Consider the following 27,529-nt stretch of genomic DNA (forward strand, 5'->3'; position numbering starts at 1 on the left):
CCGGACTCTGAGGCAGAGCGTGGCTGGAGACTCGGGAACGAAGCGAGCGGCAGGAGAAGCACGAGGGGAGTGCGCCCCCGGAAAGAAGGAGAGGAGGCCGCAATGGACCGGAGCGGTAAGCTGCAGCCCGGGGGGAGGAAAGGTACGCGCCGGGGGCCGGAGACCAGGAAGCAAGCGGAGAGAGTCGAGCCCCCCCCCCCCCCCCCCCCCCCCCCGAATGGAGACGGCACAGCGGAGCGCAGACCTGTGAGCCGGCCCGACTCGCCCTGGGCAGAGCAGAGAAGAAACTGGAAGCCCAGGAGGAGAAACTAAAAACCCAAAAGGCGACCATTAAGGAGCTGGAGAGGGCTGCGAATGACATGAGCAGCCGGATCACTGCCCTGGAGAAAGAGGTGGCGAGACTGGGCACAACGCAGAGGAGCCTGAAGAGGAGGGTGGACAACCAGGAAAACCGCTCAAGAAGACAAAATGTCAGGATAGTGGGCCTACCAGAGGGGATCGAGGGTATAAACCCCACGGCCTACATGGCTGTGGGGTTTCTACCCTCGATCCCCTCTTGGGGAGGGGGGGGGGGGGAGGGGGGGGGGGGGAGGGGGGTCGTGGGGGGGGGGGGGGGGGAGGGGGGGGGGGGGGGGAGGGGGGGGGGGGGGGGGGGGAGGGGGGGGGGGGGGGAGGGGGGGGGGGGGGGGGGGGTCGGGGGGGGGGGGGGAGGGGGGGGGGGGGGAGGGGGGTCGTGGAGGGGGTGGCCGGAACACAGAGAGGGAGGGACAAACAAGGCTAGAAAAGGAACAGCAATAGGGCTACAGATTGCCACAACCAAGGGCTCGGAACAAGGAATCGCAAGCACCACCCAGTACGGCCTCTGGGCGAAGGGAAACCCCAAAGTGAAGGGGGCTACCTGCGTGGCGGCCCCGGAGCGCAGGGGCCCGACTGCATGGAGAGAGCATTGACAGCGACCATCCTGGATGGCCCTCTAACAAGGGAGAACCCCGGAGGGCAGGGGCGCGTCCACCAGTTGAATATGGTTAATTCCACAGGAGCGAGGGGACAGATGCCCCCCATCAGGATAGTCACTTGGAACGTAAGGGGACTCAACAGCCCAGTGAAAAGATCCAGAGTCGTCAACCACCTAAGAAACATGAAAGCAGACATAATCTTCCTTCAAAAGATGCACCTGAGAGAGCAGAACCGACTGCGGGTAAGAAAGGGCTGGGTGGGACAGACCTATCATTCCTGTTACAGGACAAGGGCCAGGAGGGTGGCAATACTGGTCTAAAAATGGACGATGTTTAGGGTGACAAAGATGGTTACGGACCCAGGTGGACGATACATCATGGTTAGCGGTACCCTGGATGGGGCACCGGTAGTACTAGTTAACGTGTACGCGCCTAACTGGGACGACCCGAGCTTCATCAAGTAGACCGTGGCAGAAATCCCTGACATAGCGACGCACCGGCTAATCATGGGGTGGGACTTCAACTGTGCACAGGACCCAACGACTGACAGATCGAACCCCAAGACGGGGAAAACCTCAAACATGGCAGGGGAACTCGGTCACTTTATGGAACAGATGGGAGCGGTAGACCCCTGGAGGTCCACCCAGGGGAGAAGACGGAAGCACCGTCTTCTCCACCACAAAGAAGTCAATTCTGGTACATACGTTGTGCACTGGGGAAAAGGAGTTTTCCTTCTCCCCAGTACACGACGTATACACCAGAATTGACTTCTTTGTGGTGGAGAAGACGGTGCTTCCGGGGATAGACAAAGTGGAATACTCCCCAATTGTGATATCAGACCACGCTCCACACTACATGGATGTGAGGCTGGAAACGGGCAGGGCTCAATGCCCCACATGGAGGTTGGACGTTGCCCTACTAGCTGACAAGGCCTTCAACAAAAAGATATCGCAGGACAGAGCAGAATACACGGAGAACAATCAGAATGGGGAGGTCTCGCCATCCATGTTCTGAGAAGCGCTAAATGCCGCACTAAGAGGGGAAATCATTGCTTTCAAAGCGCGAAGAGATAGGGAGGAAAGGGCGGCTAGGCAGCAGCTGGTCGACTCCATACTGGAGGTAGACCGTAGATACTCCGAGGCCCCGACCGTAGAGCTCCTGGCGGAGAGGAAAGAGTTGCAAAGGAACTTTGATCTGCTCTCCACCAGGAAAGCAGTGTTTCAACTCCGCCAAGCATGTGGGACCCTATACGAACACGGAGACAAAGCCAGCTGCCTGCTGGCACACCAGCTGAGAAAGCAGGCAGCCACCAGAGAAATTGCAAATCAGGGATACTAGAGGCGCATTACAAACAGAGCCAGAAAAGATCAACAAGGCATTCAGGGCCTTTTACAAGGGCTGTACACCTCAGAGCCCCCAACGGGGGAGGCCAGGATGAAACGGTTCCTTGATGGGCTGGACATACCAGTCGTGGGGGAGGGCAGAAAACGGGCCTGGAAGCACCACTAGCACTGGGTGAGATCATGGACAGCCTAAGCTCCATGCAGGCAGGGAAGGCACTGGGACCGGACGGATTCCCGGCGGACTTCTACAAAAAATTCGCGACCGCACTGGCCCCGCACCTGCGGGAGATGTTCACAGACTCGCTGGCCAAGGGCACACTGCCACCCACGTTAGCACAGGCCTCAATCTCGCTGATACCTAAGAAAGATAAAGACCCAACGGAATGTGGGTCATACAGACCCATCTCGCTGCTGAACGCAGATGCCAAAATACTGGCCAAGATTCTAGCCAAAAGGCTAGAAAACTGCATGCCAGATGTGGTCGCAGAAGACCAGACTGGCTTTGTCAAAGGTAGACAGCTTACCTCCAACATCAGGCGCCTGCTGAATGTGATAATGACCCCCTCCGGGGAGAGAACACTAGAGGTGACCCCCTCTGGGGCGAGACCACCAGAGGTGATCGTCGCCCTAGATGCAGAAAAGGCCTTCGACAGAGTCAAATGGAAATACCTTATAGAGGTACTGGAGCGGTTCGGGCTTGGAGCAGGATTCACCTCCTGGGTAAAACCCCTATACAACGCTCCCATGGTGAGCGTACGGACAAACAACACCAACTCTCGATACTTCCAACTGCACAGGGGCACCAGATAAGGATGCCCACTGTCCCCGCTGCTGTTCGCTCTAGCGATCGAGCCACTAGCAATTGTGCTCGGAGCGGCAAAAAGCTGGAGGAGGATCCGAAGGGGCGGCAGAGAGCACAGAGTCTCACTCTATGCAGATGACCTGCTCCTCTACATCTCGGACCCACAAAGCAGCATGGACGGAATCATCGCGCTCCTGAAAGAGTTTGGCGCCTTCTCGGGCTACAAACTCAACATGCACAAAAGAGAGATCCTCCCGGTACACCCACAAGTAGGTGGGACAGCACTAACGGGACTGCCGTTTAAACAAGCCGACTCAAATTCTGCTCCCTGGGGATCCAAATAGCCCACGACTGGAAAAGGAACCATAAATGGAATCTCACCAGTCTGATGGAGGAAGTAAAAAAGGACCTGCAAAGATGGAGCACACTCGCACTCCCTTGCAGGGAGAGTGGTGCTGCTGACCGCCAGCCAAACAGGATTCTTCGTTGGGCGATCAGGGAGGCAAAGGTAAGGGCGTCTGCCCTCCTCCCCAGAAATAAATCTGGTTGGTCTGAAATCCCGACGACCACCACTTCATGAACGTGTTGCCCAGTTACCTCTTCCTAGTCAGAGCTATCCCGATCTACATCCCCAAGGCCTTTTTCCAAGTAGTAGACAAACTAATCATGGCGTTCGTGTGGGGAGGGGGGAAGAATACTAGGATCACAAAGAAGGTCTAACAAAAAACAAATCAAGGGGAGGGCTAGCCCTCCCAAGCCTACAATTCTACCACTGGGCAACGACGACCGAGCGAATAAGGGGATGGATCAAGGAGCCAGAAGCCGAGTGGGTGCGCGTGGAAGAGGCCTCCTGTAAGGGGACCTCACTCTGGGCCCTCGCCACGCCGGCACTCCTATCCCCACTACTCCAGCAGCCCGGTGGTGATAGCCACCCTCCAGTCCTGGAACCAGCTACGGCAGCAATTTGGCCTGACCAAAATGTCAGACAAAGCTCCCATCTGTAACAACCATAGGTTCACACCAGCACTGACTGACGCCACCTTCAAAAGGTGGAGACAGGACGAGGGGACACTGACAGTCAGCGCCCTGTACACCGACAGCAGGGTCATGACACTGAACGAACTGACTGAGAAATTCCAGCTGGCCAGGGGGAACGAACTAAGGTACCTGCAGCTCAGAAACATCCTGCGAAAGGAGACAAGGACTTACCCACAACTGCCACGACAGACATTACTGGAAGAGTTACTGGATGCAAGCATATTAGAGAGAAAACTGTAGCAACATGTTCAACCGACTGGTAGAAGGGGCCGACACCGTACTGGACGCAACAAGAAGGAAATGGGAGGAGGACCTGGGGATCGAGATAGGGTGGGGACTCTGGAGCGAAGCACTGCATAGGGTCAACGCCACCTCTACCTGTGCAAGGCTCAGCCTGACGCAGCTAAAAGTGGTACATAGAGCCCACTTAACAAGAACCCGTATGAGTAGGTCCTTCCCGGAGGTGGAGGATACATGTGAACGGTGCCCAGGAGGCCCAGCCAACCACGCCCACATGTTCTGGTCCTGCCCCAGACTTGTGGAGTACTGGACAGCCTTCTTCGAGGCAATGTCCAAAGTGGAGGGGGTGAGTGGAGCCATGCCAGAAAGTGGTGGTCGTCGGGATTTCAGACCAACCAGATCTATTTCTGGGGAGGAGGGCAGACACCCTTGCCTTTGCCTCCCTGATTGCCCAACGAAGAATCCTGTTTGGCTGGCGGTCAGCAGCACCACCCAAAGCTGCAGACTGGCTGTCCGACCTCTCGGAATCTCTCCAAATGGAGAAAATCAAATTTGCCATCCGAGGGTCAGACGACGGCTTCCACAGAACATTGGAGCCATTCTCCCAATTGTTCCGGGACCTGTCTGTGGCCAACAAACAAGCAGAAGAATAGTTAGGTAGCCAAGAACCAGGGGAAAGCAGCCAAAGCATGAGCGGGAGAGTTAGACTTTGGGGGGGGGGGGGGGGGGGGGGTGCACAGCAGTCTCGGAGGAAGGAAAGGTGAACCGGGGGGGAGGAGAGACAGGGAATAGAGGAGAGCCGGGGGGGGTGCGCAGCGCAGGGAGACGTTAACCAACCTGACATCCACAGAACAAAGAAAAAGGAGAATACAGGCGGAGGATGGGAGGGCCAGCTGAAGCGGCAGCGGCACGAGAAGACAACGGCGGCGAAATCCGACCGGGAGAAGCAAGGGGCAACACCGGCACCAGACGCACTCGAGGATTACCCTCTGGAAGTGCCTCGCCGGCACAAACGGATGTCTACTTGCATATATATAGATATATCATATCCTATGTGCATAACAGCAAAATATACTCTGTGCAAAAATCCAATAAAAACATTTATTTTTTAAAAACTTCATCAAACATACACATTGTTTTGCAGCTTTTAAGATTTCATCTTTCGTTTCCCAATGTACATTAACTTAAAGTTTCTGATCTACCTTAACTTCTGGAGCTGCACACTATGCAAATGCCCAAGCACTCCCTCCCTCTCGCCCGTTCCCCTGCCCTCTCCCAGCCCCCCTCGCATGGGCTCTCTCTCTCGACCAGGCCTGCTTCCTCCAGTCCCCTCGCCCGGGCCGCTCCCTCCCTTTTGCCTGGTACCCTCACCCAGGCCAGCGCTCTCTTCTCTTTGCCCCCTCCCCTTCACGCCCAGGACCCCTCGCATCCTTGCCAGGCCCACTCTCCCTCGCTCCCTGGGCTCACGTTCATTTGCTCTCTCACTCACGCTTAAAACAGCTTTCTAATGAAGACTGTTCACGTTCTCTTCGGCCATTAGCCCTCATCCTAGATTTTTACAGCAATCCCCAACCTGCGACAATTACTCATCGACTGTCAATGTCCTGTGAAAATGCTAACTTCCTAGCAAGCTCCTTACTCCTAATTTTGACTCTCCTGACAATAAATAAATGCTATTCCCTGGAAAGTGCAAAATCCCCAGTGATACACTCCTAACTCTATCCCTTTTTGCAGGTAGTTTTCCACATTTAGCCTACTAATGTGTGCCTGTGTTAACATAAACTTACCAGGCATTTGGAAACTATTGACCATTGGTAAAGTGTTCCTAGCTTCACCAAAGCAACCAGCTTTCTGGGGCCAATCAGCTTGTCAATCCCTTTTAGCTGTTAACTGTACTTTGTATCTAAAAAGGAGTCCCCAGAACACCTGCTGTTTTGACCCCTTCCTCATCATAACTTTAGTTTTTTCTTAAAGCTTCATACAGTATTTGGCACTTAAGAGACATACGCTCTGAAGAAGTCATAAGGACTCAAAATGTTTCTCTCTCCAGACATGCTGAGATTTCCAGAATTTTATGATTTTATTTAAGACTTTTCATCACTAAGCTTCTGTGCAGTACATTTCATAATGTCAGCCTTATGTGTTTCAACAAGGTGAAATCTAACAACCATCGCCTAAAGGGTTCCCTCCAAGGCATGCAACATTCTGACTGTTCCTGTGTCGCAGGATCAGTACCCTAGAACTGTCTCTATAACGGCACATGGATTGCAGCAGTTCAAGCTACCAGTTCTCCAAGAACAATTCGGGGATGGGCAATCAATACCGACCTGCTAGCAATGTTAACATGCCATGAAAGATATTTTTTTTAGGTTGACGATACTGGAGAGGGAATCCTGGGGTATGAGTAGAAACTTGGATTTGGTATAAAGGGAGGCGGGAGATTTGGTGTTTACCTCATTGAGGATTACTGGTGTTTGGCAGAACGAGAGTTGGGGTTGCAAATGACCACTCTGATGCTACCAAGTCCCAGACACAGAGTGCTACCAAACTCCAGATCCTTTTTGCCAGTCTCTTGTTCATGCACTAGCTATTATCTACCCATCTCTAGCTCTCGTGTGTTTCCTCTCCCTCTGTCACATAGATGCAAATATCTCCGGATTTCCCTCTGAAATAGAATTTAAGTATGCTAGTTTATATGAGAAACTTTATCAGACCCTGACTTGATTTAAAATCACTTGGCTAAAAGAAAGGTGCTGTCACAGCATGAGGAAACACTAATGTTGACTATCCCTTGATTCAAGGGTGGTGGCTATTTGGTCCGAGTTTCCCCCATGTGTTTTCATGTGACTAAACAGGTCAATTCTGGATCTGCATCTGTCTGGGAACATGAGGCGGGTATCCAGCGAGATAGTGGGGTCTGAAATCCAGGATTGGCTTCATTTTCTTTGCTTCTCTGCTCTGCCTTATCATTAAGACATTGGGACTCGCGTGGTGCAACATAATGGAAAAGTTGTTGCCATTCTGAATGATTGGTAGCAGGTTTATCCCAGTCATTGAGGTCAATATCAGCATTATCTTTGCCCTCCCGGGAACATACGGTAGCACAGTGGTTAGCACTGTTGCTTCACAGCGCCAAGGTCCCAATTCGATTCTCGGCTTGGGTCACTGTGTGGAGTCTGCACTTTCTCCCCATGTCTGTGTGGGTTTCCTCCGGGTGCTCCGGTTTCCCCCCACAGTCCAAAGATGTGCAGGTTAGGTGGATTGGGCATTCTGAATTCTCCCTCAGTGTACCTGAACAGGCGCCAGAGTGTGCCGACTAGGGGATTTTCACAGTAACTTCATTGCAAATTGCAAAGTTAATGTAAGCCGACTTAAGACGCAAATAAAGATTATTTTTTTAAAACATTGGAGTTGAGAGAACACCTGGCAGTGTTGGTTTTCAGCCATCCAGGCAGTGTCCAGTCCATTGAAGTTGATTTTGTGGGATTTTTGCCTGAATGCTTGTCGAGATGGCTTCTACATGGGCACTAATGTTTGTTCCACTGCCTTCCCAATGAATCTGGATGATGCTGCAGAGGCATTACTGATAGAATGTTTCTTGCACTCTTGTGTGTTGCTGGTGCACAATCCAGGTCTCAAAGGAATAATGCTGATGCCTGTTGAGAAATTCTGGATATTTGAAATTGCAGCCTCCTTTAAATTGTATGTACAGGTGTAGTCCTTCATGAGCTGTAAGCCAGTGGTAGATTTGGGAACCTGCTAACTCCAGGTCCAGAATTTTGAAAGAGAATGAGACCTCCCAGCAAAATACAAAGATGTTAAAAGACAGAAAACAATCTTATAGGTAAGCTCAATTATTATTGTAAAATATGTAATTTCCCTTTACTTAAAACCTTGTGGTCCATAGTTGAGGATATAAACTAACAGTTAAACATTTTCAAAAGTGCTTTTCACTTTCTCGTTTCCTGTATTGGTAGATTTTCCTCCATCAGTTCTTCAGCATTGTTTTAATAATCCCTTTGAAATGCAGCATGGTGGCACAGTGGTTAGCACTGCTGCCTCACAGTGCCAAGTCCCAGGTTCGATCCTGGCTCTGGGCCACTGTCCATGAGGAGTTGCACATTCTTTCCGCGTGTTTGCATTTTGTCCCCACAACCCAAAAGATGTGCAGGGTAGGTGGATTGGCCACGCCAAATTGCCCCTTAATTGGAAAAAATGAATTGGGTACTCTAAATTTATTTTAAATAAATAAACCCTTTGATGTTTCGAACAGTTAACTTTCTGACCAGTTTCCTTAATTTTTAATGACACATGATACTTAATTTTTTTTAAATCAAAAAATGATTTTAAATGTCAGCAAATCAAAAATTGTGGCATCAAATTGGCTTGACTGGAAGTGTGTGCTATTACAGAATTTTTCAATAAATTAATTCTTACACTAAAGGAAGAGAAAATGTTTTCTTCCTGGTAGTTGAATTTAGCAAATCCAGAAGTTTATAAACAACCCTGTACTACTAACTATTAGTGGTCAATAAGATATGTTCAAAATTATATGATATGTTCAAAAGGTCCAGCATAATGAAGGACCCCACGCACCCCGGACATACTCTCTTCCACCTTCTTACGTCAGGAAAACGATACCAAAGTTTGAGGTCACATACCAACCGACTCAAGAACAGCTTCTTCCCTGCTGCCATCAGACTTTTGAATGGACCTACCTCGTATTAGGTTCATCTTTTCTCTACATCCTAGTTATGACTGTAACATTACATTCTGTTGTCTCTCCTTCCTTCACTATGTACGGTATGCTTTGTCTGTATAGCATGCAAGAAACAAAGCTTTTCACTGTATACTAATACATGTGACAATAATAAATCAAATCAAATCAAAATTGTGATTCATTTGGACATAATAAATTGCAATCTTTCTGTTACAATAGTCAACTTTAAGTTTAAGCCTGAAGGAACAACAAGCACCAAATCAAGACTGTCCACATTTACCATTATACCAGACACCTTGTAGCCCATATATCTAAAAAATAATAGGGCCCAGAGCCACCTGATCAACAGGGAGTCACTTGCTGTTGGTCACATCAGTTGGCAGGATATCTGGAGCAAACCTGCCAGTGACGGACAAGGCTATTTCTCTTGCAGCTATTTTGTGGCCACCTCCTATTGAGCAAGGGCAAAGACAGCTTTCATGTAGTTTTTGTTACAGACAGGAATCTAGGGAATGTTTTCACTCTTACTGTAGTTTTTAGGAATTTGGTAGGTATTAGGAAAATTTGTCAAGTGTGCCTACCTCTATGAACAGACTTTTGGTTGCATTTGATTCCAAATAACACCACACTTTGCTGTCTAAGTCACTGGTGATGCTCTTTATTTTGGCCATCTATGACTCCACTAAAAGTCATCTATCAGCTCTGTTCAAGAGTCCACAAACGTATGTAGTAACGCCGACTAACTTTTAAAGCTCAGAGGTGGAAGATTAGAAGGGAGTTGGTTGTCAGTGACAGAATTCATAATGCAATACCTGAACTAGGAAGGTTTGCAACACTTCAGGACAATAATGATAATATGCTGCCTGGTTCATTTAATGTGGAAGGGAAGACCTGTCACTGAGGACTATGATTCTTATTTAGCTGTGGTTAACTTTCTCGACGATGTTCTAAAATGTAAAATGGTCCAAGCCAGACAAATTGTGAGAAGAAGAGTTCTGATTTTAGCTGATCTTAAATTTCAATACTCTGTATTTCACCTTGCTGGAATTAGGAAAGTAAGTTATATGTCTAAGCGGAGATGATAACACTTAAAAGATGCAATGTGTTTTGAGATTGAGTTTTGAGATCCTCAGTAGATTGTCTTGATTCATAAAAGCGGTGCTTTGTTACTGTGCATATCAGATACGCAATGACGAGAAATAGAGTTGACTGCTAGCATGATTATCAGAGGCAGTGTCTGATTTCTCTGATTGTGATTGTTTTATGTTTACCCAAGCTTAAATTCTGATTTAGAAGCATTTTACTTTTGTAGAAAATAGTTCAGAATTATTATATATTTAAAGAATCAGGTGATTCTGAACTTGGAGCTTTTTGTCAAATCTTGCCAAACGTAATTTTTTTTCTATTTTAAGTTTAAGTAATGATTTTCTTTCCGATCCTAGTTATCATTTTTGAGGAGACATTGTAGGCGACTTCACTAATGAAATTGTCAATTAATAATACAAGAGGCAATTAAGTGATTTAATGTATAAATATGTTGACAGTATACAAAATTTTATTTCATTTTAAACAGAATGTCCCATGGGATGGTATGGGTGGAGGTGTCAGCAGGCATGTCACTGTGCAAACATGTGCCCCTGCAATCCAGTGACTGGAAATTGTAACATCACCCATGACTCCAGATTTAATGACACATTATACAAAGGTATTCAAAGCAATATTATTACATTGTTTATTGCAACAGTATCCTACCAAAGCATTTGGTTTTTCAATTTCTGAACCTGTCACAATAGGAATGTCAGCGCTGTGAACAGCTGACTCTGCTGCTTTTCTTCCATCCTTGCCACCAGACCAAATTACTTCTAAGATTCTCCTCATTCTAGCCTTGAACTCATAGGTTTTTCAAATGTCTCTAGTATCTGCCTTCATACCCTCTTCAAGCTCATCTTGTCCATGAGACCCATGACTTAACTCCCTGGATTCTATCCTAATGAGCTACCTGGTTTCATTTTAGCTGATATTAAGGGCGGTATTCTGCACCCCCCCCCCCCCCCGGGTGGGAGAATCGGGCCACGCCTGCACGCGATTCTCCCACACACACACACACCCGAAACCAGCGCCGAGCGAATCGCGGCAGCTGCTCAGTGAATCGGCGCAAACGGCGAATGCCGATTCTCCGGCCCGAATGGACCGAGCGTAAACGGCCGAGTCCCGCCGGCCACACCTGGTCGCTGCCGGCAGGTACTTGTCGTGAAGGCTTTGGGGGGGCGGGGGGGGGGGTAGGTCGAGAGGGGGCTCCGGTGGGGTCTGGCCCAAGATTGGGGCTCACCGATCGGCAGGCCGGCCTCTCTTCTCTCCCCCCCCCCCCCCCCCCCCCCCCCCCCCCCCCCCCCCCCCCATCCCGGCATCCTTCCTTCTGCGGCCGGCCCCAGAACCCCGCCGCCATGTTGGTGAGGGGCCTGGCACTCCACGGGTTCACCGCGCATGTGCCGCCGAGCCCCCGCCCCCGTAAATCGCGCAAAGCCCCTGCTAGCCCCACGGAGGGGGGAAGAATAGGGGTCTGGGAACGGGCACCTACGCCTGAGTAAAACACTCCGGTTTTTACTCCGGCGTCGGCACTTAGACTCTCGTTGGGAGAATCCCGCCCCTAGATTTTCTCTCCTCGGGTACTGCCATCCTCCTCAAGGAGCCAACTTTAAATCCCCGTGTCCTACCTTCCTTTCCCCTCCAATGCTCTTGAACGTGTTGCTATCTCCTAAATCCATGCCCCTCTTTCCCATACCTCCATATTTGAATACATCCAATCGGTTTCTGCCCCCTCACATTTAAAACTGTTTCTGTCAAAATCACAAATGACATCCTATGTGACTGTGATAAAGATGAATTATCCCCCCTCATAGCAACCAATCTACAGGCTTTGACAAAGTTGGCCACACCATCCTGCTCCGAGCCTCGCTGCTCTTGTCTACCTGGGTTTGGACTGCACTTGTCTGGTTCCATTGTTATATATCTAATCTTTGCTAGAAATTCACCTATATTGGCTTCTCTTTCTGCTCCTGGACTTGGCGTCACCCAAGGATTTTCCTTAGGCCCCATTCTCTTCAATTTCCCAGCTGCAGGCTACCCCTCTGACATTTTCCCACAATATGGTGTCAGTTTCCAGCTGAAGACATCCAGCTCTTAATCACCACTACCTTTCTTGACCACTGCACCACCTGTAAATTGTCAGACTGCTCACCTGATATCCAGGAATGGGTAAGCATACATTGCCTCCAAATATTAGGAAGACTTAAAGCACTGACTTCAGACCCCACCACGAACGTCATTCTCGATTTCCTGCCTCCGCCCTCTCCCCGACAATTGTTCTTTTTTTCAATAAACATTTTATTGAGGTATTTTTTGGCATTGTAAAGCAACAATATAAACAATGTGCATGAAAATATAAACAGTGCAAATACCACCTCCATCCCCAACAGATCCCACCATTAATTAACCTCCTAATCTACACTAACCTAACCCCCCTCCCCCCTCTGCTGACGATTAATTCTCTGCGAAGAAGTCGATGAATGATTGCCACCTTTGGGTGAACTCTAACAGTGACCCTCTAAAGGCAAACTTAATTTTCTCCAGACAGAGAAAGCTAGCCATGTCCGATAGCCAGGTCTCCGACTTCGGGGGCTTTGTGTCCCTCCATGCTAGTAATATCCACCTCCAGGCTACCAAGGAAGCAAAGGCCAGAACATCTGCCTCTTTCTCCTCCTGGATTCCCGGATCCTGCAACACCCCGAAAATCGCCACCTCTGGACTCAATGCCACCCTTGTTTTTAATACCTTGGACATGATGTCAGCAAACCCCTGCCAAAATCCCCTCCGCTTTGGACATGCCTAGAACATGTGGACATGGTTCGCTGGTCCTCCCGCACATTTTGCGCACTTATCTTCCACCCCAGAGAATTTGCTCATCCGATTCACTGTCATGTGAGCCCGGTGAACGACCTTGAATTGAATCAGGCTGAGTCTGGCACAAGTTGCGGTCACGTTAACTCTACTCAATGCGTCTGCCCAAAGGCCCTCCTCTATCTCTCCCCCCAGCTCCTCCTCCCACTTTCGCTTCAGCTCCTCAGTCTGCGACTCTTCTGATCCCATAAGTTCCTTAAATGTCAGAAACGCTCCCCTCACCTATCCATCCTCTGGAAACTACCCTGTCCTGAATCCCCCTTAGCGGCACGAGTGGGAAGGTTGGTACCTGTCTACGCAGAAAGTCCCGCACCTGCAGATATCAAAATTCTTTTCCCCCCCGCCAATGCAAACTTCTCCTCCAGCGCCCTCCTGTTCAGAAAGCTCCCCTCTATAAACCAGTCCCCTAACCTCTCCATTCCCACTCTCCACCATATTCGGAACCCCCCCCCCCCCCCCCAGTCCTTCCTCCCCGGGGAAAACTGGTGATTATCGCAGATTGGGGACCAGACTGATGCTCCCACATATCTCCTCCATTGCCCCCAGTAGGCCGCCACCACCACGGGGCTGGTGGAGTACCGCGCCGGCAGGAACGGCAGTGGCGCAGTTACCAGCGCCCCCAAACTTGTGCCCTTGCAAGAAACTGGCTCCATATGCGCCCATGCCAAACCCCCCCCCCCCCCCCTCCCTTCACCAGCCACTTCCTAATCATGGCTATGTTAGCCACCCAGTAATAATTGCTAAAGTTTGGCAGCGCCAGCCCTCCCTCTCCCCGACTCCGCTCCAGCATTATCCTCCTCACTCGCAGGGACTTGCCCCCCCCCCCCCCCCCCCATAGAAAGCCCGCTATAACTTTATTGACCCGCTTAAAAAAGGACTGCAGAGTGAAGATGGGGAGACATTGAAATACAAAGAGGAATCTCGGGAGGACCGTCATTTTCACTGTTTGGACTGGGAGCACGTCCCATCTCCGGAAATAGTCTTTCATCTGATCCACCAACCGGCCAAGTTCAATTTATGTAGCCACTCCCAATCCTGCGCCACTTGGATACCTAGGGACCTGAAACTGACCCCTGCCAATCTAAATGGCAGTTCCCCCAGTCGCCTCTCCTGACCCCTCGCCTGGACTGCAAACATCTCGCTCTTTCCCAAATTAAGCTTATACCCTGAAAACCGGCCGAATTCCCCAAAAATTCCCATGATCCTGACAATTGTTCTGATGGAGACCAGAGTCCCTTGATATTGTATCTTGTGAAGATATTTTATTCTAAACATAAACAATAACAAAACCACATTCCAACAAAACAGAGTTAATATTTTGTACATTTTTCCCCTTTTAATCCGCTTCCTTCCCATCCCCCCTTCCGACAAACAGCTCCTCAAATATCATCTTGAAAGGCCTCCACCGTATCGCAAAGCCCTCTTCCTTGATATTGTACTTGAGTTTCCAGACAGATTTGACATTTATCACAACGACTGCCTATTTCAACCTCAATTACATTTGCTAGACTTGACTATTCCAATGTACTCCTATCTGCCATCTTATGTTCTACTCTCCATAAACCAGAAATAATCCAAAACTCCTCAGCACAAAGTCCCATTTATATATCTCATATGTGCTTATTAACTTAAAAACAGATAGCACAGTGGTTAGCACTGATGCTTCACAGCTCCAGGGTCCCAGGTTCGATTCCGGCTTGGGTCACTGTCTGTGTGGAGTCTGCACTTTCTCCCCGTGTCTGCGTGGGTTTACTCTGGGTGCTACAGTTTCCTCCCACAAAGACCCGAAAGATGTGCTGTTAGATTTTTTGGACATTCTGAATTCTCCCACTGTGTACCTGAACAGGCGCCGGATTGTGGTGACTAGGGACTTTTCACAGTAACTTCATTGCAATGTTAATGGAAGCCTAATTGTGACAATAAAGATTATTATTAAGAAAAACACAACAAGAAGGACTATAATCTGGTACAACAGTACATTTAACTACACTTATGGCTGTGTACACACACAGTATTATATGAAGTTATCCCTTTGTTCACAACTAATGATGTTTCCTCAACTCTGAGATGCTCCTTGTTCTCAAATATCATCCAATATTATACAAACCTACGAGCAATATCCAGCAGATAATTGCCACAAGCACGTTATTTGTCCCCGTTTAGGAAATCATCTTCAATTTCAATGAAAGCGTAATCTTCTCGGGTTGGGTTTTGAATTTTAACCGGCTGCCCTTTTGGCAAGAACCTGTTTTCAGAGGACACTGTTCTCTGCAGCTGGGTGTGACTGTGATGATAGGTGCTGCTGCTGTCTCTTTTTCCAGCTATTGTGCTATGGATATGTAATTTGTTTTGCATTGATGTTACCCACCTTGTGGCCTGGCTTTTAGCAGATCAGTGCAAATTCGCTAATTTTTCCACTTGGAAGCCATTGGTAAGCTTTTGCTTTTCTCATTGGTATGCTAATCGCATATATCAAAACCCCCTTCAGATAGCTGCCTTCAATTCTCCTTTTCATTTTATCCTATATTCTTTTTTGCACCTTAATTTTCCCCAATTCTTAACAAATGCATCATTATTGCATTTGCTGAATTATAAATTGTTTCCTCAACATAATTGGTATGTTTATAAAATGTATTATAAAAACTCAAAGCATCATTGTTTAAATTGTTGTGAAATGGATGTTTTAATTGAATTATCAACAGCAGTTTATTCTGAATATCTTTCCTTTCTATATTTTAACAAAGAAACTGCAATAACAATTGTTGCTGCTCCTATTAAATGCTTTCGTTTCTGAAAAATTCATAAACTAAAAGCATGATTATTTACATCTCTATGCCATCACTTGCCTGAAATAAAAATCTTCAGAACAAAGAAAGGTACAGCAAACAGGCCCCTCGGCCCTCAAAGCCTGTGCCGATCATGATGCCCTAACTTTTTTTAAAAAGCCTTCTGTCCTTACTCAGTCCGTATCCCTCTATTTCCTCACTTTTCATGTATCCATCCAAATGTCTCTTAAATGTTGCTAATACGCCTGCTTCCACCACATCCTCTGACAGAGCGTTCGAGGCACCCATCATTCTCTGCATTATAAACGTACCCCGCACAACTCTCTTAAACTTTCCCCCTCTCACCTTGAACCTCTGTCCTCTTGTAATTAATACTTCCACCCTTGGAAAATCTTCTGACTGTCCACCCTGTCTATGCCTCTCATAATTTTGTATACCTCTATCAGGTCTCCCCTCAGCCTCCATCTTTCCAATGAAAACAATCCGAGTTTATTCAACTTCGCCTAATAGCCAACACCCTCGAGACCAGGCAACGTCTTGGTGAACCTTTGCACTCTCTCCAAAGCTTCCAATTCCTTCTGATTGATAATGTAGTGACAATAACTGCAAGCAATACTCCAAATGCGGCGTGTAATGTCAGGTTTTGTCAAGTCTTGTTAACAAAAAACTTGTAGATGTAAGTGCACACACTTCTGCCTTTCAATTCTTGTTGATGAATTTTACCCCAAGATGTGTATCCAACCAGATATCCACGCCATTACCAAGACTGCTCATTTCCACCTCCATTACATCTCCCAATTTATAATTTGCCAACTGTGCATGCCCAGAATAGACAGATTTGTTCAAAAGCTGTGAGTAACTGCTGAAGTGAAATGAAGGAAATGGCTTGTGCTTTTCACAATAATTGGAGTAGAATAGTGGCACAATGGGTAACACTGCTGCCTCACAGCATCAATGACCTGGGTTTGATATCGGCCTTGCGTGACTGTGTGAAGTTTGTACTTTGCCACCCCACCCCACACTTTCTCTCCTTCTCCCCCCCCCCCCCCCCCGTCTGCATGGGTTTCCTCCCACAATCCAAAAATGTGCAGGTTAGATAGATTAGCCATGATCAATGCACAGGGTTTGGGGGGGGAAGTGGGCCTAGGTAGAATGTTCTTTCGGAAGGTCAGTGCAGATTCAGTGGGCCGAATGGCCTTCTGCACTGTAGGGATTTTATGGATTCTAATTGGACTACAGGATGCATATTTATTCTCAATTTTAAAAGAGACATTAATGTAATACTTTGTCAGGCAGCACGGTAGCACAGTGGTTAGCATTGCTGCCTACGGCGCTGAGGACCCGGGTTCGAATCCCGGCCCTGGGGCACTGTCTGTGTGGAGTTTGCACATTCTCCCCGTGTCTGCATGGGTTTCGCCCCCACAACCCAAAGATGTGCAGGTTAGGTGGATTGGCCATGCTAAATTGCCTCTTAATTGGAAAAAATAATTGGGTACTCTAAATTTATTTTTTTTAAATGTAATACTTTGTCATTATTCAATTTGATATTATTTACAGATAAACAAAAGTTACAGAAGTTGGGGATCCTGGGGGATGGGATTGTTGGAGCATAGGGCTGTCTCTACATTAAAGCTGAGGAACTGGCAATGCAAAGCTCAGACGTACAATGCCACCGTTGGTTAGAGAGTATAATCACGATCTGACAAGTTTACTTGAGTAGTTTCCATGATAAATTTGCATATAAGTTTCCATTTTTTTTAAAAGGTGACATTGTAAAGACAAAAGTTGACTGTGCTTGCAGGTATAGATATTCATATAGGTACGACTTTATGATTGTAATAGCTATGGATATGTTATTTCTTATTAGGTTAATTTTGTGTTAATAATTAATAATTTGGACAGTTTGTCGTCTTAAATCTGTATCTGGAAACAAAGACTATTGTATTTATCTTACAGTGAATCAGTGCCTTGCATCACACATCAAGAACCAACATAGCTTTGAAGAGGATTCGCCTTTCTTTAAAGAGTTTGTATATTTTTGTTTTGTGTGTCCCATACAGATCTGAAATGAAATTCACATGTATCAATAGAAAAGTATGGCTGAAACTCATCTCCCATTTGGGCAATCTGATTACCTTTTGTTTTTATTAATTCTCAATTCATTTTTCAAGAAATAATATAATCAAGGAAGAGGATCTGATCTTCCCTAAACAAATAAATTTAGAGTACCTAATTCTTTTTTTTCCCCCCATTAAGGGCAATTTAGTATGGCCAATTTACCTACCAGGTACATCTTTGGTTTCTGGGGGTGAGACCCCACCCGGACACAGGGAGAATGTGCAAACTCTACATGGAAAGTGACCCGGGGCCTATATCGAACCTGGGTCTTCGGCACCGTGAGGCAGCAGTGCTAATCACTGTGCCACTGCTCTAAACACACCTAATTATTTCGATGTGATATAGAAACTGATTGCTATGTTTAAGTCTCCAAGCTCCTTCGAAATATCCACTATGATCTGCACACTCGCTCACTAGGCTGAAAATCCCATTTACTAAGTCCTGAGTAAGCCAAGCTATCAGTTAAGACATTAGTTAACTAGATTAGCTAAAATGCAATAGGAAAATTTGCTTCACTTGAAAGAACTGCCCCTCCAGGTCCCATCATTAGCCAGATTAGCAGGTCAGCTACAGCTCCGGTATCATATCTATCAAAATAATACATGAGCAAAATATTGCAATGCTGGAAATCTGAAATGAAAATGATCATGTCTATCCCATTAGTTACAATATGGATCACCAGCCACTACCAGTCATGAAATTCTTCAGGCTCGCTTAGTGCCTGAGAAAGGCAACTCTGAAGTAGTTCTTGGAGCCATTCTTCAAGACATCTTATTGGTGCCCACTGTTGCACTTGAATGTTATGAATTTGGAATGAACTCTCGGCAAATGTCAAGTACCAAAATCTATTGAACTTTTTAAATTAACGTGACCATCTACTTGCATTCATGGTGAAACTCCTCTGAAAATTCCTTGTGGAAGACTATGGAGAGAAACCTTACTAAGTATCAAGTATTTGTATCTCTATCATTAGTTAAGAAATATAGCATAATATCCTCCATTAAACTGGTTCATCAGTCCATTCTGATGATTGATAAAATTTTGCCAACAGAAAAGTGAGTAGCTTTTGCAGATGAATGCAAGTCATCAATCTCAGGGTTTCCTAAACTTTGAGCCGCAAAACCCTAGTCATCTCGCATGTGCCTCAGGGTGCCCTAAGCATTTTCATAATGCCGATGCTCCCCTTTTTACTGCAAAGTACATCCACAGAAATCAAATTTAAACAAGTTTTTTTTCTAGCTATATCTATGCATATATTCTATTGGGAAGAGGCATACAATCACAAATACATTCACCAGCTACATGGCCCCCTCGCATCAACCCCTGGCCAAGCCAATGCCCCTTAACATTAATTCTGGAAGTTGTACCCACTTTAGGAGTAGGCAATCTAAAAAGTTATCTTGTTAATGACCAAACCATTTTGTGTTTGTCATTTTTAATGGGAGAAGTGATGCTAAAAGCGCTGATACTGATCGGACACATTCACTTCTCTCCCTCACACGCACCTCCCTCTCTATATCTCTCTCACGCGCACATACACACACACACACCCCCTCCCTCACACATACCCCTTCTCCCACATACCCCTTCTCCCACTCTGAGAACCACACTGAACATCCTGCACACCCGCCACACTCCTTTGCCCACTCAAGAGTTCTATTTTGAGGCCCCTTCTTCCCATCGCTCCGCTATATATGCTCATCCAATCAGAGGGCTGGCTTCTGCAGAAAAAACAATTAGCCCTTGATTGCTCCCGGAGGCTACAAGTACAATTTCAATAATTCTTTGACTTTTGTCTAATGGCTTTCTATCCCTTGCAATTACCAAAAACAGATTCTGCTTAATATGAGTGGTTAGTTATCTCCAGCATAAGTTTATTCATTACTTCAACTACAAAGCCACAGGAAATATTGGCAAAATCTCCTGCCCACCTCCACTATGGTTCTCCAAATCTTGTCGCCAAAGCTTTGTGGGTTAATAAAATATCCTTGGACTTCCGGTTGCGGCTATGCGGAGCTAAGCCGCACGTTCGGCAGCTCCCGCCAGGAACGGACTTTTGGGCTCTTTTTAGGGCCCCCAGCGGTACTTTTTTGACGGTTTCCGACGTGGGAAGGAGTCAGCAGCATTTCCCCAGCAGTATATGGCCTGGACCAGGAGTGGGGCGAGCAAGATAGCGGTGGCAGCACCAAAGCAAAAGCGAGGGAAGAAGCACAAGATGGCGGCCGGTGGAGACCAAGAGGCATGGAGGCAGTGGGCTCAGGAGCAGCAGGAGACTCTCCAGCGCTGCTTCCGGGAGCTCAAAGCGGAGCTGCTAGAGCCGTTGAAGGCTTCCATCGACAAGCTGCTGGAGGCTCAGACAGCCCAGGAGGTGGCAATCCGGGAGATCCAACAACCTGCCTCTGAAAGAGAGGATGAGGCCTCAGCCCTCGCGGTAAAGGTGGAGATGCATGAGGCACTCCATAAAAAATGGCAGGAGCGGTTCGAGGAAATGGAGAACCGGTCGAGGTGGAAAAATCTGCGGATCCTGGGCCTTCCGCAAGGGCTGGAGGGGTCAGACATGGGGGGGGGGGTGCCTACGTGGTCGTCCTGCTGAATTCGCTGATGGGAGCTGGGTCCTTCCAGGGGGCCCTGGAGCTGGAGGGGGCCACAGAGTACTGGCAAGAAGGCCAAAGCCGAATGAGCCGCCACGGGCGGTGCTGGTGCGGTTCCACCGGTTCGCTGACCGGGAGTGTGTGCTCAGGTGGGCTAAGAAGGAGCGGAGTAGCAGGTGGGAGAATGTGGTGGTACGGATCTACCAGGACTGGAGTGCGAAGGTGGCTAAGCGGAGGGCCGGGTACAACCAGACGAAGGCGGTGCTGCATAGAAAAGGAGTGAAGTTCGGCATGTTGCAGCCGGCGCGTTTGTGGGTCACCTACAAGGACTGACACTTTTACTTCGATTCCCCGGAGGAGGCGTGGGCCTTTGTGCAGGCCGAGAAGTTGGACTCAAACGGAGGGTTGGGTGCGGGTATGTAACTGTGTTATTTTCTATGGGGGGGTTTCTGTTTAATGATGGTCTGTGTCGTTTTCAGGGCGGCTGGGGCACTGTCTTTTTGCGTGGGTTCGGTGGATGGGCTCGAGGAGGGGGGTAGACTTGCAGTGTAGGGAGCTGATGGTGGGAAGGGGGGCTGGGGCCCTGCATGGGGACTGGGGCCCTGCATGGGGACTGGGCCGACAATGGGAGCTGCTTTAGAGGAGGCGGGGCCGGGCAAGTGGAAAGCGCGGGTTTTTTCCCGCGCTGAGGGTTGATGGGGCGGGGTCGGAGCTGGGAAGCGCTGGCTTTTTTCCCCCGCGTGAGGGGGAGGAGGAGAGCCTGCTGGGCACTGGGGAGGAGGGGTAGCCCCACGCTGGGAGGGGTCGGAGGAGTGGCGGGGGTTGCCGGGGTCAGCTGGCTTACGGGAGTACTATGGAGGGAGTAACGTGGCTAGGGGGGGGTCCTAGCTGGCGGGGTTGCTGCTGGAATGGCCAGGAAGGAGCTGGAGTATGCAGGTGGGTCGAGACGGGTGTTTGCCGCCGTGGGGAATGGACCGAGCCGGGGGATCAGGCAAGTGACGGGCAGAGGAAGGGTTATGGCTAGTCGGCGGGGGAGGGGGGCACGGAGCCCCCTGATCCGGCTGATAACCTGGAATGTGAGGGGACTGAATGGGCCGGTCAAATGGGCCCGCGTGTTTATGCACCTGAAGGGGCTGAAGGCGGACGTGGCCATGCTTCAGGAGACGCACCTGAAGGTGGCGGACCAGGTTAGATTGAGGAAGGGATGGATAGGCCAAGTGTTTCATTCAGGGCTGGATGCAAAAAATCGGGGGTTGGCGATCCTGGTAAGAAAGAGGGTGTCATTTGAGGCGTCGAATGTGGTGGCAGACAGTGGCGGGCGGTATGTGATGGTGAGCGGCAAGCTGCAGGGGGAGCGGGTGGTGCTGGTCAATGTATACGCCCCGAACTGGGACGATGCGGGTTTTATGCGGCGCATGTTGGGCCGCATTCCAGATCTGGAGATGGGGGGCCAGATAATGGGGGGGGGGACTTCAATACAGTGCTGGATCCGCCACTGGATCAATCCAGGTCCAAGACGGGTAGGAGGTCAGCGACGGCTAAGGTGTTGAGGGGGTTCATGGACCAGATGGGAGGAGTGGATCCTTGGAAGTTTGTGAGGCTGAGGGCCAGGGAGTTTTCATACTTCTCCCATGTGCATAAGGCCTATTCCCAGATTGATTTTTTTATTATAAGCAGGGCGCTGATTCCGAGGGTGGAGGATGCCGAATATTCGGCGATAGCCATTTCGGATCATGCCCCGCACTGGGTGGACCTCGAGATGGTGGAGGAGAGGGACCAGCGCCTGGTCTGGCGCTTGGAGGTGGGGCTGCTGACAGATGAGGAGGTGGGCGGGCGGGGTCGAGGATGTATCAAGAGGTACCTGGAGGCCAATGATAATGGGGAGGTCCGAGTGGGGACGGTCTGGGAGGCATTGAAGGCGGTGGTCAGAGGGGAGTTGATCTCCATCCGAGCCCATAGGGAGAGCAGAGAGAGGGAGAGGCTGGTGGGGGAGTTGGTGAGGGTGGATAGGAGATACGCGGAGGCTCCAGAGGAGGGATTGCTGAGGGAGCGGCGTAATCTTCAGGCCAAGTTGGAACTGCTGACCACCAGAAAGGCGGAAGCTCAGTGGAGGAAGGCACAGGGAGCAGTGTATGAATATGGGGAAAAGGCGAGTAGGATGCTGGCGCATCAGCTCCGTAAGTGGGATGCGGCCAGGGAGATTGGTGGAATTAAGGATAGGGGAGGGAGTGTGGTGCAAAGGGGGGTAGGCATCAATTGGGTCTTCAGGGACTTTTATGAGGAATTGTATCGGTCTGAACCCCCAGCGGAGGGGGGGGGAATGGGGCGCTTCTTGGACCGGCTGAGATCTCCGAGTGTGGAGGAGGGACTGGGGGCGCCGATTGAGCTGGAGGAGCTGGTCAAAGGGATAGGGAGCATGCAGTCGGGGAAGGCGCCAGGGCCGGATGGGTTCCCGGTCGAATTCTATAAAATGTATGCCGTCCTGCTGGGTCCCCTGTTGGTTAGGGCCTTCCAACGAGGCATGGGAGGGGGGGGCTTTGCCCCCGACTATGTCCCGGGCGCTGATTTTCTTGATCCTTAAGCGGGACAAGGACCCCCTGCAGTGTGGGTCATACAGGCCGACCTCACTGTTAAATGTAGACGCCAAGCTGTTGGCGAAGATCCTGGCCACAAGGATAGAGGACTGTGTGCCGCGGATCATCCACGAGGATCAGACGGGGTTCGTGAAGGGGAGGCAGCTGAACACCAACATACGGAGGCTCTTGAATGTTATAATGATGCCGGCGGTAGCGGGGGAAGCAGAGATACTGGTAGCGCTAGACGCGGAGAAGACCTTTGATAGGGTTGAGTGGGGATACTTGTGGGAGGTGCTGGAGAGGTTTGGGTTTGGGGAGGGGTTTTTCAGATGGGTGAGGCTGTTATATGAGGCCCCGATGGCGAGCGTGGCCACGAATAGGAGGAGATCGGAGTACTTCCGGTTATATCGAGGGACGAGACGGGGTGTCCCTTGTCCCCCCTGCTCTTTGCATTGGCAATCGAACCCCTGGCCATGGCGTTGAGGGAGTCGAGGAACTGGAGGGGACTGGTGCGGGGTGGGGAGGAGCACCGAGTGTCGCTTTATGCAGATGACTTATTGTTATATGGGGGGAATGCCTGAGGTGTTGAAGATTCTCAGGGAATTTGGGGACTTCTCAGGGTACAAGCTCAACCTGGGGAAGAGCGAGCTGTTCGTCGTGCACCCGGGGGACCAGGAAGAGGGGATTGGTAGGCTCCCACTAAAAAGGGCGGAGAGGAGCTTTAGGTACCTGGGATTCCAGGTGGCCAGGAGCTGGAGGGCCCTACACAAGCTTAACCTTACAAGGCTGGTGGAGCAAATGGAGGAGGAGTTTAAAAGATGGGACATGTTGCTGCTGTCGCTGGCGGGTAGGGTGCAGTCAGTCAAGATGACGGTGCTCCCGAGGTTTTTGTTCCTGTTCCAGTGCCTCCCCATCCTTATCCCGAAGGCCTTTTTTAGGAGGGTCAACAGGAGCATTACGGGGTTTGTGTGGGCGCATGGGACCCCAAGGGTGAGAAGGGTGTTTTTGGAGCGGGGCAGTGATGGGGAGGGGCTGGCGCTGCCCAACCTCTGTGGGTGCTATTGGGCTGCCAACACAGCGATGGTGCGTACGTGGGTAATGGACGGGGAAGGGGCAGCATGGAAGAGGATGGAGGTGGCGTCCTGTGTGGGCACGAGCCTGGAGGCGCTGGTAACGGCGCCGCTGCCGCTCCCCAACGAGGTATACCGCGAGCCCGGTGGTGGCGGCTACCCTCAGAATTTGGGGGCAATGGAGATGGCACAGGGGGGAGGTGGGGGTCTCGATAGGGTCCCCGATATGGGGAAACCACCGGTTTGTTCCAGGGAGAATGGATGGCGGGTTCCTGAGTTGGTACAGGGCAGGTGTTAGGAGGTTGAGGGACCTGTTTGTGGACGGGAAGTTTGCGAGCCGGGGTGAGTTAGAGGGGAGGTTCGGGCTCCCCCCGAGGAACATCTTTAGGTACATGCAGGTAAGGGCGCTTGCCAGACGGCAGGTGGCGGAGTTCCATCTGTTGCCCCCGCGTGGGGTCCAGGACAGGGTGCTCTCGGGGGTGTGGGTTGGAGAGGGGAGGATTTCGGACATGTACCAAGTGATGCAGGAGGTAGATGAGGCCTTGGTGGAGGAGCTGAAGGGTAAATGGGAAGAGGAGATTGAGGAGGGGACGTGGGCGGATGCTCTGGAAAGAGTAAACTCCTCCTCTTCTTGTGCGAGGCTTAGCCTCATACAGTTCAAGGTGCTACATAGGGCTCATATGACCGGGACGAGGATGAGTAGGTTCTTTGGGGGCGAGGACAGGTGTACTGGGTGCTCGGGGAGCCCAGCGAACCATGCCCATATGTTCTGGGCATGCCCAGCGCTGGGGGAATTTTGGAACGAGGTAGCAAGCACGGTGTCGAGGGTGGTAGGAACCAGGGTCAATCCAGGCTGGGGGCTCGCAATATTCGGCGTTGTAAAGGAGCCGGGAGTGCAGGAGGCGAAAGAGGCCAGCATCCTGGCCTTTGCGTCCCTAGTAGCCCGGCGGAGGATTCTTCTTCAGTGGAAGGATGCGAGGCCCCCAAGCATGGAGGCCTGGATCAGTGATATGGCTGGGTTTATCAAATTGGAGAGGGTGAAATTTGCCCTGAGGGGATCAGTACAGGGGTTTTTCAGGCGGTGGCAACCTTTCCTAGATTTCCTGGCAGAACGATAGGGAAAAAGGCCAGCAGCCCGGGGCGGGGGTTGGGGGTGGGGGTCGTTTTTGCGGGTTGGGTTGAAGGGACGTGTATATGTGTTCTTTGTTTATGACGGGCATTAATCTATTTCTTTTTTTTGTATTTACGGGGGGGGGGGGGGGTTTGCTCTCTTTTGTTTTCTCAGTTGTTAATATTTTCTGTTATTGATATTTTGTAAAAATCTGAATAAAAATTTTTTTTTTTTTTAAATAAAAATCCTTATTTCAATTGTCTTCATCCAATCACTTCAGTCCCTGATTTAGAAGCTATTGTTTTTTACATGAGACGTGTCAAGAGAGACGGCACGGTGGTTAGCACTGCTGCCTCATAATTCCAGCCTTGGGTGACTGTGTGGAGTTTGTACTTTCTCCCTGTGTCAGCGTGGGTTTCCTCCGGGTGTTCCAGTTTCCTCCCACAGTCCAAAGATGTGCAGGTTAGGTGGATTGGCCATGCTAAATTCCCCCTTAATGTCAAAAAGGTTAGGTGGGGTTATGGGTTACGGGGATGGGTGGAGGTGTACGCTTAAGTAGGGTGCTCTTCCCAAGGACCTCTTTCTGCACTGTAGGGATTCTATGATAATTGCCCCTTGATAATTGAAGTAACTTGTGAGTGATCTGAAATTTAGAGCATTTGCATATCTTCGGGAAAGTTTTATTTTCCTGAAATGGATTGAAAATAGACAAATTGCTTCAAAGTTCTTCCAAACAGCAAAATTATTAAATAAAAAACATTTCTTTTAAACACTCATGCTTTGAACTTTTCTGCAAACTGGTAGCATGGGCACCATTTAGAAGCTGTTTGTTCTGTATTGAGTGCAGAAATGCTACCAGGTTTGTGATGAATGTGAAAATTAATTTAGGAACAGTAAAATCGATTAAAATGTTAAATAGTAATATCTTTCTCTTTCTTGACAGGAGAACTTGGCTAACCATATCAATCACCCTTCTCGTCTTTTTACTACTCAGCACAGCAGGAAATATTTTTCAATTTTGCCAAAAAACTGCTTGCTCTGTATTACGCAGTGAGTACTCCTACCAACGACTGAGGGAATCTAATGGACAATTTACTAGTGCGGATATCCCTGAAATTATCCCATTGAAACTGGCTGATGCATTAATTGAGGAAGACAGGAGCTCAGAAACTATGAATTTTTAACAACTTTTGGAGTTCTGGAAAAAATGTAGTCTTTATTACTGCCTTGCTTTACTTCTACCAAATCAGCTGAATTTTATTTTGAACTTGGGAGAACCTAGATGGGTTTCCTGTGACCTGTACCTATTGCCAATAGTCACATAGACATCACCCTCAGGAATTGCAACACTGTGAAAGAAATGTACTACTGTATATGTGTGCGACTAAGTTTTAGTAAATATACTGGAATTCATATGCAGTTTCCAATCATAAAACAATATATGAAGACTTGAAATACATTTTTTTACACATCTTTTCATCTACGTCCTAATTCTCCATTTTTTTTCAGTGTGACCAACACAAATATAAAACTAGGGTTGTATTCCATGGAATTAAGATGATTTTATTGAAGGTTTCAAGATAATAAAGTGAACTGATAAAATTAATGGATAGAAACTATATATGCTGGTTGGGCATCTAGAACTAGGAAGCGTAGCCTACACATCAGGCCTTTCAATATGAAGTCATAAAATGCTTTCACATGAATGAGACCATAATTTGGAACCCTTCCACAAATGACAGTTGATGCTACGTTGATTGTTAATTTTAAATCTGAGATTGATAGATTTTCATTAACAAAAGGCATAACAAAAAGGATATGGGGAAATTGTGGGTATATGTTGTCAGGTCATAGATAAAGGGCAAGTATTCAAAAAGTGATGAGGTTCTTTATTGCCAGTTACTTCCAGACTGGACCTCTGATATGAGGGTCAGAATTAAATGTATGTTTTGGTTCTTGCTCAAGCTCCACATTAGTTGATTTCTAATGTAATTCTTGCCACGCTGCTGGTTGGGGTAATTGCCACAGCAGCATTTGTTCTTCCTCAAAGAGCAGCCACATTCCCAAATGTATTTGCTGTATATGTTTGGCAGTTGTTTAAAGTGAAGTTTGAATTCAACCTTCCCAAATATTTTACAGATCCACAAAGGTCCTGAAAGTGTAATCTGAAATCTGATTATTTCAGTTTTGTCTCTACAACCAGGAGGAACTTAAAGGGACA

At 48.7% G+C, this 27,529-nt stretch overlaps 1 protein-coding gene across 5 annotated transcripts in view; it reads left to right on the plus strand.

Moving 5' to 3' along the window:
• nagpa (N-acetylglucosamine-1-phosphodiester alpha-N-acetylglucosaminidase) overlaps window positions 1-26,767 on the plus strand; it is a 123,049-nt gene extending 96,282 nt beyond the window's left edge. Inside the window, exons 9-12 of one of the 5 annotated variants that reach the window (XM_038808985.1) lie at window positions 10,673-10,804; window positions 17,607-17,661; window positions 17,799-17,868; window positions 26,252-26,462. In XM_038808985.1, coding sequence (XP_038664913.1) covers window positions 10,673-10,804; window positions 17,607-17,661; window positions 17,799-17,838 — 227 coding nt within the window. In that variant the 3' untranslated portion in view covers window positions 17,839-17,868; window positions 26,252-26,462. Of the gene's footprint in view, window positions 1-10,672; window positions 10,805-17,606; window positions 17,662-17,798; window positions 17,869-26,251 lie in introns of all 5 variants that reach the window. The other 4 variants (XM_038808986.1, XM_038808983.1, XM_038808984.1 and 1 more) reach the window with 4 other exon arrangements.
• The last annotated feature ends 762 nt before the right edge of the window (window positions 26,768-27,529 follow it).

Source organism: Scyliorhinus canicula, chromosome 10 (genome assembly GCF_902713615.1).
Source record: "Scyliorhinus canicula chromosome 10, sScyCan1.1, whole genome shotgun sequence".
Lineage (NCBI taxonomy): Eukaryota > Metazoa > Chordata > Chondrichthyes > Carcharhiniformes > Scyliorhinidae > Scyliorhinus > Scyliorhinus canicula.